Source organism: Lonchura striata, chromosome 5 (assembly GCF_046129695.1).
Source record: "Lonchura striata isolate bLonStr1 chromosome 5, bLonStr1.mat, whole genome shotgun sequence".
Lineage (NCBI taxonomy): Eukaryota > Metazoa > Chordata > Aves > Passeriformes > Estrildidae > Lonchura > Lonchura striata.
Genome location: NC_134607.1, coordinates 3,917,037 through 3,930,148, shown reverse-complemented (window position 1 = coordinate 3,930,148; position 13,112 = coordinate 3,917,037). Strand labels below are relative to the sequence as shown.

General features: G+C 40.0%; 1 protein-coding gene across 1 annotated transcript in view; it reads right to left on the bottom strand.

Moving 5' to 3' along the window:
• ANO2 (anoctamin 2) overlaps positions 1–13,112 on the bottom strand; it is a 131,377-nt gene that overhangs the window by 36,246 nt on the left and 82,019 nt on the right. The window contains exon 15 of the mRNA XM_031503685.2: positions 879–953. Coding sequence (XP_031359545.2) covers positions 879–953 — 75 coding nt within the window. The remainder of the gene's footprint in view (positions 1–878; positions 954–13,112) is intronic.

Here is a 13,112-nt window from a genome sequence, read left to right as displayed (position 1 = left end):
AAATGAAATCTTCTCAGGGCATCTGGTGCAGCATATGCAAATTTGAGTAAATTAGAAATACACTTAGGTATCTTAAAATAATTTAGGCCCCAGGTGAGTTTCTCTAGTTACATGCTGTGTAAACAGGCCTATTTCATTGCCATTTTACAGTGGCTGTAGATATGAACAGCTTTCACTCAGTAATTCCTGTAACCAGAGGGATAATGGGATCCTTTACCATCTAATTTAGGGTTTGTTAGCCAGGCTTTCCTGTTGCTGTTTACAAAGTCCAGCAGCTTCCTGATTTGGGTTTTTTTTCTGGAAATTTGACTTTTGACTAGGACAATGGTATCGCCACTTTAGAGGCTGCACTGCACACCTGATTCAAGTGTGGGGGAGGACTGAACAAGAGGGAGGACTGTGTACCATGATCCCACTGTATACCATGATCTACTGTACAATCCATCCTTGAATGTGTCTTGGATAAATATTTCTCAGCAACTGATTTATTTCACTTGGATGTCACCTGTTCAGAGGCTCAACCTTTTTGAACGTCACTGTGACCAACATATGCAATACTGTGCTGACAACTAAATATCAATGTCATCCCTTTATTGGATAACAGAGATGGAGCAGAAACCCAGGGGGAGAGGCAGAATTTGTGCAATGAACTGCTGGCATTACAGCAAATCACACCTTCCACAAGCAGCCTTTGGAAAAAGAGAATAAAGCTGGAGGCAGGCATTGAGCTCCATGAACCATCCTAGTATTTCTCCAAAATTGACCTTACCTTCAGATTTTTAACGTATTTGAAAACAGCAATTCAGGGGTTTCCTTCTAGATGCTCATGGCAAAGTTTCTCACCCCTAATAAACAAGCAGAAATGCAAATTATGTTACCATAAATAGAATCAGTCCAAAGTTTGCTGCATATCCAGGCATGCGGTCAATCCATGTCAGCTTCTCCTTTTCATTCTGTAGCAAAACACATAAACAAAAATAACAGATGAATCAGAACTGTACAATAGGAAACATTAGAATTAATAGGATTTATTGTTGAGAGCCATTATCAATTCCTCTGCTGTGATTTTGAAGTATATTATGTGATTTAGAACACTGTTATTTTAAAGTAGATTTTAATTTGAGATAAAGGAGAGGAAGAGTAAATAAGACATGTAGAAAATGTCTGTAAAATTCAGAAAATATCCTATGCAACTCTGATTTAAGTATTTGAAAACATGTATTCAAGTCTCACTAAAGTTTTATCAGGAGAAAACCCTGAAATTGACCTTAATACACATTTAGGCAAAGCAAAATTCAAGCATTTATTTTTAATTGCTTCTTGTAAAAGTACAGAAGAATAGTGCTTGAGACAGAAACCATGATAAGAAGGCTGACTACCATTGAACACAGACTTTTTTTCTTTTTTTTTTTCCTAGTGGTCATAAGCACCAAATGTGACCCCTCAGATAATTCTTGGCAAGATACCCCAGTCCTTCCCCTGGTACATGTTTTATAGCATAGGGAAACTACAAAAGCAAGGCCTCTCTGATCCCTGCTGCCAACCTTGTTTTTTCATGCATAAACAGCATCTCCCTCTTCCCTGCATAATTTAAAGCAACTGTGATCAGTGAAATCCAGTATGCTTTTCCCCTCCCCACTCAAACTCAACTCCAGCCCCAGCTGTATGTACATCTAAAGAAGACATTTGAAGATGGATTTATGTGAGAAATACGATTCCCTCCTCTCAAAATAGGTTTCTTAAAATAATAATAAGGTCGCTGCTTTGCTTAAGTTAAACTAAAACTATATAATCAAATTAACTAAGGACACAAAGCCAGCTGCTGTTGGTATTTCTGTGAAGCACCACTGCTACCCCATGGACCAGTACTACCTTTACACTGGAGTTAGCCCAGAGTGATTCTAAATTTAAATGAATTTAAATCAGATTAGAACTGAGGTCAAAGGTTTGCTATAAACCATTTCTAAGGCACAATTGCCCACGGATAAACATAAAAATCTGGGAGCGCTGTGCCTTTGTAAGAAGCTTTCCCAAAGTAGAATTAGGACTGCAGCATTTAAGTGCAGAAATGCAGCTGTGGATTTTCTAAGCGGGATGTGGAATTACACTCGGACACAACCCAGCACAACCCTACACATCCAATGCCATGGTGGTGGTGCCCAGACACTGTGGGAGGGAGCATTACTCAGCAGCCCCTCTTGTGACCTCATCTCATCTCCTTCAGGACAGTCCTGGCAGCACTGGAGCACAGCAGACCCAACCAGAAGCACCAAGAATTTGGCCCAGTGTACACAGCACAAAAATATTCTTTACAGTTCATACACAGAGTCCAGCACGTAGCTGGAAGGCTACTTGAAAAAGCATTCCTGTGAATGCACACATGCATTTCATTGCATTTTGGCTGTTACCACTCGGCAATTCTACGGGACAGAAGAAGTTCTGAGGGATTATATTCCCTGAAGTCCTGAAGGACACCACATTTTAGTTTCACTAGGGGCTGTGTAGGGCTGTGGCTGGTGTGGGGCTGTGCTTTGTACTTGTGCTGAACAGAGGGCTGATAATACAGAGATGGGTTTGTTACTGTGAAGCAGAACTTAACATTGCTGCCACACTGCTGAAAGAATTTAAGAGGAGACACAGCCAGGACAGGTGACTCCAACTGACCAAAGGCACATTCCAAACCTTATGGCATCATGATCAGTGTATAAAGTGGGGAGAAGAAGGAGGGAGGGAGGGATGCTTGGAGTAATGACGTCTGTCCTCCTGAGAAACTGTTGCATGTGATGGAGCTCTGCTCTCCTGGGGATGGTTGAACACCTGCCAACCATGGCAAGCAGGGAATTAATTCCTCGTTTTGTTTTGCAAAATTACAGAATCACAGAATAATGAGGTTGGAAGAGACCTCTAAGATCATCAAGTCCAACCTATGCCCTAACACCACAACTAGACTATAGCATCTAGTGCCAAGTCCAGTCTTTTTTTAAATATATCCAGAGATGGTGATTCCACCACCTGCCTAGGAAGACAATTCCAGTATTTTATTATTCTTTCAGTGAAATTTTTTTTCCTAATATCCAACCTAAAGCAGGGATTTTCTCCCTTTTAGCCTTCCCATTCTCCCCCTGATCCTGCTGTTGGGGAATGAGTGGTTGCTGGCTGAGGTTACACCAGGATGGTCAGCAGGCCATCTTCTCAGCTCCTTCCATGTATGTTCTTCCTTGAACCTTATTTTCCCATGAGTTTGCCATGGACTGTAGCACTCAGCCAAAGGGAGCTCTGAACAACGTGAGGAGTTGCTAAGCCAACGTTGAGAAAAAAGGCAACATTGGATGAAGAAATTGAGCTGCTTAACATACACTGCCAAAAACAAATTTGGAAATTTAACTCATTATCCCAGATCTCCCAGTCTGTCCTAGTCTATCCCAGAAGTTTCAGCTCCTCCTAGTCCCTCCCAGGGCTCTTTGTCCATCTCAGTTTTTCCCAGTTCATCCTCATCCATCCCAGAGCTCCCAATCCATCCAGGCAGTGCAAAGCTGCCTTCTGTTCTTGTGACCAGAGACAGAATCTCTGCACCCTGGAAGTGGGATGAAGCTGAATCAGGGAAGGTTTAGGGTGGATAGCAGGAAAAGGTTATTCCCCCAGAGGGTGGTTGGGCACTAAACAGGGAATTGCCATTTCCCTAGGGAATTGTCACAGCCCCAAAGCTGCCAGAGCTCCAGGAGCATTTGGACAACAGTGCTCTGCTCAGGGTGGGATTGTTGGGGGATCCTGTGCAGGGCCAGGAGCTGGGCTGGATGATCCTCTATCTGGAGCAGCCCAAAATTTTAAGTATTTATTGACACAACAAGATGAAATGGATCATCTGCAGAACAATCTCAGTGACAGATATGTTACACCGAGGAACATTCCCCAAGATAAACGGTGTTGCAGGGGAATATTTATATGCAGACAGAAAACCTCACCATAGAAATAGTTTGGTTTTGTGCCAGAGGCAAACTGAAAGTTTTACTTTAAAAATCTTACTTTCGTTTTCCTTCAATGCAATGATGGATTTGCAATTCTAGTGGAGGAAAAAGCAAGTTTTGGCCTGTGTGCAGTGACGTGTTCCTGTTTTAATGTTTAATCATGTGGGGAATGTATTCCTTGAAGGGATACAGCTCTTTTCCTATCAAAAAATAGAAAATGAAATATAAAAATTTTTTTAAAAAAGATAAAATTAAACCCCTTCTATATTTTTCTGGATGGTTTATTTCCATATGAGTTACCTAACATGGCAAAGATCCAGCTCTGCATCTTCAGGTGGATGGGCCTCTGGGCTGTGGAAACCTGGAAGTACCCTGAACTTGGACAGTACCAGGCAGATTTTGAAAACAGTTCTATGTTTCTCTGTGAATTAAACCACAGCCACTTTGCTCAGATCACAGCTATTTTAGTTATTAGTGGCTATTTTCCCTCAAGACAACACCTCCTCCAAGCAGGTGTTTCTAACCATCAGCAGTGCCAGCTCAACCTTCACTTGGGGAGCACAACCAGAGATTTTCTTTCTTCTCCATCCTGCTTTGTAGCTCCAGTGCTGAAATTCAAGGTCTTCATTGTGGTTGCACCTGGGCAATCCCAGTGATTTCACTGGACTTGCACAGAGCTGTAATAATTGACTGGAATTTAGTAAAAGATGCTCAGAGAAGAACAAAATCTAGGACTCCTCTCTAAGGTCTTACACTGCTAGCAACAAAAATAAACTACAAAATTATATTTCCAATCACAAAATCTAGAAATTCACCTCTAGAAAGCTCTAAATAACTAACTGGCATTTTTATAACTTCACATTTCTTAGTAGATTTATACTTCAATAAAAAGCTTTAATTTGTGTAAAAGCTGCATTGTCCAAATGAGCATCTAGAAATATGAACTGTGGTATCAAATACAGCTCTTTTGTATTTATGACACCTAAAGCACTGTCTGTGCTCTGCAGGCTCAGGACAAGACACGAAACGAGCTGCTTCTGAAATAAGGGGTCCTTATAGTTTTACTGTGGCCTTGAAATAAGTTTAAGACAAGAAGTAAAGGATCCTCCAGAGCCATAAAAGGCCTGCAGAATGGGCAGCTGTGAAAAACAATCAATTCCAGGGTGATGACACAAAAGGAGGTACAATCAAGGACCATCAGTATTTCTGGGATCATCCAGTGGCCACAGTGGTCATTACAATTAAGAAAATTCAGCCAACTTCATGGGATTCTTTCAGCCTATATTTGGGACTCAAACATTTTGAGGGCTTGTATTAGCCCTCAGACTTCTGTGAGGAAAGAAAAAACTGCTGCCATGCTGAGCATCTGCAATGCCTGTGTCCATCCCTGTCTGAATCTAGAAGTTCTATTATCAGACCCCCACTGAAGCAAAACAAAACATTTGTGTTTTAAAATCCACCCATTAAAAGAGAACTTCATTTCTATTCTTCTCATTCAAGCAGCAATGGCATTTTAACAGTAAATGTGTTTGTGTTTTGTGAGCAATGCTCTGTCTCAGGACTGCACATGGAAAACAAACTGTCAAGGTTCATTTGGAGACAGATGAAGAACTGCAAAACCTCTAATTAAAATTTTTTTTCCTGTCCTTGAAACATGCAGAGTAGCACAGACACACCATTAGCTTTCAGTGGAGCTTAGTGGACACTCTCTAAATCTAAATTGTGGAAGCAATGCAGAATAGAGAGCTTTGAGAAGTGTGTGCAAGGCACACATTGGGATCATGGAAATTAATGGATTTTAAGGCTAAGCAATGTTATTTTTAACCACCCCATCTTAGTCTCCTTCGTAACCATGTAACTTCCTTGAGATTATTTTTGCTATAAGGATAATAAATATGATTTAACTAATTCTTTTTTTAAAAAACCCTAATTACAGCTTGAGCATTTCTGTGATGAACAGTCAGTTACAAGCCTTATTAGATCATTCCAATTGCTAATTACCTTAACTGTTGAAAATATATGGTTTATTTTCAATCTGAATTTGCCTATCTGCATCCTTGGCATTTAGCTGCAAATTTGTCAGTTAAGAGCATCTACTGACAGAATTCTGGGACTTGGCTGTGGGTTCTTCTGAACTATGATCAGGCCACCTCTTGGCTTGTAAGCTGGCTGAGACCACTCCCTCGGAATGGGAACCATCAGCCAAGCCCACAGCTGTATTTTTTCTTCCTGTAATGGGGCTGGAAGTAAATCTCCCACAGGCTACAGACCTGACATGGGCAACTGACTTGACCCTCCACATAACAGGGCTCCCACGGGACCAGAAACATCTGATGTGATGGGTGAGGGTTGTGCTTCCAGCCATGGGGCCCGGCAGGAAAGAGGATACCAGCCTCATCTCTGTCAGTGAAGATGCTGGCAGAATGGAGGGAAGAATCCGTGAATCCAAGAGCTTTCTACTCCTTATGAGTCTTAACACTACATTCTGAAATTCCTAATGAAAAATAAAAAGTCCTGGAACAGCTGTGGCTGCCCCATCCCTGGCAGTGTCCAAGGCCAGGTTGGATGGGGCTCTGAGCAACCTGGGCTAGTTGAAGATGTCCCTGCCCATGGCAGGGGCTTGGAACTGGGTGGTCTTTAAGGTGCCTTCCAACCCAAGCTATTCCATGACTCTATGAGTTTTGCACAGCATTTGACACATACACATACATACACACACACACACATATATATATATATATATATATATATATATACACACTCATTACATGTATGTAAATGTATGTCACATGCATGCAACAAGTACCTCGATAAAAACTAGTGACTTGCTGTAGATTTGTGGAAATATTTCAAGCTGTTTCCTTCACACAATAATAATAATAACAAAGGCTGGAGGTCTGCTCTCACTGAAATTTAAATCTGTAAAGCTAGACTTGGTTAAATTAATATGTTGTAATTTACTCAAGAATAAAAATGGTTCTTTTGATGCAGTTAAACTTCTTTTGACACTGGCACTCAATGCACTGTGGCATACTGCAATCTTTATTGTGTAAGTGGCATTTAGGTGCTTAGACTTTATATCACTGTTTAATATCAAGTGCTTGATATTTACATATGGTTCAAGTGAAAACTGGCAGCACTTAGTCTTTTACAATGACAGTTTAACATATGGCTTTACAAGCATGAATTATTTATGTCAACTTGAAGCCATTCAGAATATTACCAGGAAAATACTGTAATTTGCACAAACAATAGGATTACATCTGTAGTCATAAATATTCATTATTTGTCAATGCTCTTTGTAGATGGTTAATAAATCATAATGAGGCTGATCCTGAGAAGGCAAAGGGCCAGCTGTACAAATACATCTGGTGGGATTTCCAAAGCCCCTGACTGACAGTAGTACTCAGGCCTGCCACAGTAGAGAAGGTGGTACTGGAATGTCACAAATTCAGCATGAAGGGATACCCTGTCACCTGCTCAGCTTTTGTTTTTTAATATATCTATTAATGCAAATAGAAAAGTCTCAAAGAATGTAATAAAATACCACATGTGGCTTTAAAAAACTCTTAAATAAACATAGTCAAGCATGAGGGAGACAGATTTTGAGCCAGACATATGCCTACTTTACTTTGCATGATTGAATCAATTTAATATGCTTTGATATTGACTGGACATGGAACTATCAGGGAAAACAAAATGGGTTTCAAAGACTGATTTTACAAAAAAAATGGATTTCACTGTCCTAGAGTTCACTGAATCTCCAACCTCCACTTTGTACCCTGAGATCCAGAGCACCACTATTGTAATAGTCATTCTGGTTTCACACTTTGTCATGTAAACTGTGAACTTCTAATGGAGAAGTTAATGGAATAATAAACACAACCCATTTTAAAACAATTCATTAAGCATAAATTAAAAAAAAAAAATTACCTTTTAGTAGTTCACATAATTCAGTACCATTTAAATTACTGGCAGGGATATAATTTAAGAGTTTCTCTCTGTAAATTTTTCATCATAGGACTCTATGTGAGTCCTATGTGAGACCATTGGTTACACAATCAGTTCCCATCTACCTGCAGTATCTCTTCTTAAAATATAAAAATGTGCAAAATTATGCTATCTTTTGTAACTTCAAGTCTATTTGTCACAGGTAGATAACAATATATCTGAACTTTAAAACCACTTGTTTAATCTCATTATACACTTTCATATTAGCAAAAGTGGGAGTAATACAGTTGGCAATTTTGCAATTTGCAAAGCACAAATTACAGTTCTCTGAATTAAATTTATCTCAGCTTATGATTTCAGTTCTGGAAGAGATGCATTTAGTGCTAGACTCTGAGGAAAAATGTCCTTTCCATGTTCCCTTGAAGCTTTTCTGGCCTAATTCCTTGTCGGTGTCCTAGCTGGAAGAATCTGGCCTGAACATCTTGCTGCTGTGAAATCATCACAGAACTCCTAGGGCAGCAAAATCTCACTGTAAGGCTTTGGCATTGCACACTTTGAACATGATTCTCCATTGTCTTACGCCATGTGAAGCCACTTATCCCCACACAAAGCGTGAGACAAGGACATGCAACACATTATCGGCTTCCTTGGGTTGCAATTTCAAATTTAGCTTACACAAACTGTGAACGATCACACCAGCACCAGAGGAGAGCACAGTGGTGTAAATTTTAGCAACCCTTTTAAGCTGGTAATGAAAAGCTTGAGGAGCGGAGAAAGGATTGAAAGGGACATGTGGCTATGCAAAATTCTTTCCCTGGCTCCAGAACATTTATTACCAGCTGTAAAGTATTAATTAAGTTTGTATTCTAACATTTGAATCTGCTATAAAATTTGAAACATAGTTGCAGAACACAATCTACAGAGGCAAACTTTTGCCAATAGCAGAGAGATGACGTGCAGAAAAGAGTTCTGGATAAACAGCAAATGGAAGACTGGAAGGATGGGAAAGGATACAAGAGCAAGGGGCCTCCAGCTCTCTCCATTTTGCTCCAAAAAAAAAAGACATATTTTGGAATTAGAAGAGTCCTGTCCCTGCTTTCTCTGTCATTGGCATTGCCCCTTGCTTTGATCCCATGGCCAGGGGAATATTTTGTTTGGCTAATCATGGAGAAAGTCTATAGCAAGTAGAAGTCCATAATGAGCACCCCAGCCTCCCCACAAAACCCAACAAGAGTGGGGAAGAGTATGAAATAGTAATTAAAAGCTGTCAATAAAACAAGGACAGGAAAAGACAAGGAGACAAACTATTAATGGAGTGGGAAGAGTAATGAAATACATATATTTTGGTATTATAAGCATTATCTTTATATATATATATATACACACACACATATTCCTGATGCTATCAAATTGGAAGTGACTTCCTCATGAATTGCAGAACCAATCAGGTTGGAAAAGAAGCCTAATATCAGTGAGTCCAAGCTTGCACCATCTTGTCAGCTAAACCAGAGCAATGAGTGCCACATTCAGGCTTTCCTTAAACACCTCCAGGGATGGGGATTCCACTGCCTCTCTGGGCAGCCCCTTCCAATGTCTAATCACCCTCTATGTGAAGAAATTCTTCCAACCTGATGTCCAACCTGAACTTCCCCTGGTCCATAAAAATCTAATTAGAAGTCCTTTCCAATTTCCAAACAAAGAAATGATAATACTCATACACTGGGCTGAGTTAGGTAATATTTATTTCAATTGTATATATGTGCTAAAACTGTGTAGGAAACACACAAAGCTCTCCAGGGGGCTACTTCCTACCAGCATCCCAGATAATTTCCCCCTTTCTCTTTATTTCTGAAGAAGCAGCTGTGTTGGAAGTTGGCAGTAAAATGCAGATCTATTGAAAGATGTTTTGAAAAGCCTTATTTGAATTTATTATAAAGCAAGTTAGCAAAATTGGAAACACTAGGCTTCATATTTAATTTTCTTAAAAATGGTTCTCTGTGTCTTTCCTACGATTAAAAAAAAAAAAAAAAGTAGACAAAAAAGAAAAGTAGCTCTATCTACAAAACAAATGTCTGTAACTCCAAACCAAATAAGTGGTGAAAGTAGTGGAAACATGTACATGAAACTGTGAGGTGGTATCTGGTCAGGGATCACACTTTATCCTGCATTTAACATGGCAGCAACTCTCCAGGCCATGTCAATTGGGTTTGCAGATAATACTAAATTAGGAAAGGTTGTGAATAGTGAAAGAAGCAGAGATTAAATAACAGGCTGTTGAGAAAGCAGAAATACAAGTGTGAAATGGAATGAGACACAAGCAGGACAAATGTCAGGACAGAGAAAGCTTTTGTAGGGACCTCCCACTCGTGTTTATTCTACATGAATGACCTCTTTCAGAAAGGAAGAGACATGTTTGCTTTTCACCCTTGATGGAACATGGTCACTGGTACAGCTGTACAGACAAGGGATGGAGGAAGCAAGATGTTTGAAATCTAGAAATGCTAAGGAATTCTCCATTATTTGCACTTTGAAATCAAGGCCATCTGCTTTTCTAGAATTTTTTGGTTTAGTTTGATAGCTCTTATGGATTTCCTGAAGGTTTCATTTAGAGACATTCTATAACTTGGGTAATAGAAGAAAGCAGGTTGCATCAAAATTAAAGACAAAAAGTATTTTGAAAGAAATGTGTGTAAAGAAAATAGATAAACAGTCCTCATATGTGTTGCTGATATGGATCAAAATTAAGTAGAGGATTAAAATACCAACAGAAAATTTAGGTTGGACATGAAGAAAACCCTTGGAACAGTAAATCCTGGGATACTTCAAACAGATGTAGGTACTGCCTAGGAACAGTTCCATAACAAGGCCATGCTATATGCATTGCTGAAGATTTATAAGAACAACTTAAAGAAATGCCTGGCAAATATGACACTGAGTATAGCTGGCCCTGCTTTGGAGCACAGTGCAAGAACTGGATGCTTAATTCCTGGTAGTTTTGTTTTGTTTTGTTTTTTTTGTTGGTTTTGTTGTTGTTGTTTTCTGTAATACCTATGACCTTTGTGGCCTGAAAACCATTGAAATTACTGTGAGCTATTTCTATTTCTTTCTCGTGTTCAGAAAACTACAAAATGCTGATAAATCTCATGTATTTTCCTCAAATCACTATAAAAGAAATTAAAAAGTTAAATAGCTCAAGTCAACAATTACTGATAGGACATGAGTAGACACGTGGTCACTTATAAATGATTCTCTCATCACATATCCACTCATTTAACTGCTGTGAGCAAATAGAACCATCTCACACAACTTCAGAGGCCACTGAAAGCATGCTCCTTATTAGATGAAAAAGGCTTTTTAATATATGATGGCCACCTCACAGAAATCCATTCCCTGCATCACATCAGCTCCTGCATCACCCACTGCCTAAAATGCATCAATTCTCATGTTTGTAGAAGTGCCCAACAACCTATTGGCTTTTAACAGAACTATGATTATCTACTCATGGGAATAATAAGATGGAATAATTCCATCAGAAACAAAGAAATTTTATGTCCAAATAAGATTGAACATATTAGCAACAGATTAAGCATCTGGAATCTTTGAAATAATTTGACTAAATGTGCAATGTTATTAAGAAAAGATGTGTGTTTTTTCTATTGGGATTTATGTCTAACACTTATTTCCCCACAGATGAGCTTCCTCAGGCAGCAGGAGGAACAGCCAAAAGAAAACAGTTTGCTTATTTGTTCAAGAAATGAACTATTTGCTCAGTATTTTAAAGGAGGCAAAAACTAACACTGTGACAGTCCTGCACACATGGTGTGTGGTTGGCCAATAAAACCCTGAGATCTGGTTTGCAAAGGTCTGGAAGTGATACAACACTGGCAGGGTTCAAATGAGACTTTCCAGCTCAGTGCACTCAAACACTTCAAACTCCCAAGTCCAAATCTCCAACATTGCACTTTGGGGCCTTCTAAGTCCCAGCAAGGAATTGCAGCTCCCATTTTCTTTACTACTATCCATAATGTGGAACTTGGCATATCAGGGGGAGATGCTCTTCAGAGAAATTACACAAATACCACCCACATCCACCTGTTTCTCTTTTCCTGAATTATCCCATTGCCAGTACCCCCAGGGATGCCAGGTGGCTTTTCTTCATGAAAACAAGCTGTTCAGAGATGCTCTTTCGTATGGACTGCCAGCCTTTGAAACCAGAATGCCCTTGGGGACAAGGAGTGGGTGGAATGTTTCCCCAGCCACCACAAAAGAAGCTCTGTCACAATTTCTAGCCCTGTGGATTTATTCTGCTCTAGAAATAACCCAGACATCATAAGGCCCCTTTGTCATAGAACTTCTGGAGTGCACATTTTTCTGTTCTTGCCTTAATTCTTCTGCAAGACATATATTTACTTTGTGCTGCCTCCCACCAGAAATCTTCTCTGGAGTGAGAAACAGGCATCTGTCCATTGGTGCCTCACAGAAGATCTGTGGACTATATTGTCAACATCATTCCTTTCTTAGAATTTCTCCTCTAGAGTCCCACAAGGACCTGTTCAAGGGTGTCCAAAGCAGGGACACCAAGGGGAGCAGAGGGATGGAGCAGTTCTGCTATGAGGACATGCTGAGGAAATTGGGATTGTTCAGAATGGAGAGGAGAAGACTTTGGGGTGACCTCATTGTGGCTTTGCAGTGCCTGAAGGGAAAGATGGAAAGAGACTCCTGGCAAGGGCTTCTAGTGACAGGACAAGGGGGAATGGCTTCACACTGACAGAAGGCAGGGTTAGATGGGATATTAAGAAGAAATTCTTTCCTCTGAGGGTGTTGAGGCCCTGGCACAGGTTTCCCAGAGAAACTGTGGCTGCCCCATCCCTGGCAGTGTTCCAGGCCAGGTTGAACAGGGCTTGGAGCAACCTGGAATAGTGGAAGGTGTCCGGACAGGGGGTTAGAACAAGGTGATCTTTAAGATCTTAAGAACCTAAAGATTCTATGATTTCTTCATACACAGTATGTGGTTTCACCTTAAAGAATCGCCAGCACAGAACTAATTAATATCAAACCCTATTTGCTTTGAAGACATTGGTCACTGTTTCTCTTGGCAAAGGTCTCTGTCTTTGCTCCTTCTTTTGCCCAAGTCTTCTAATTCTACCCATATAACCAATAATCACTGGTTCCACTACAATACACAGGCATTCTGCT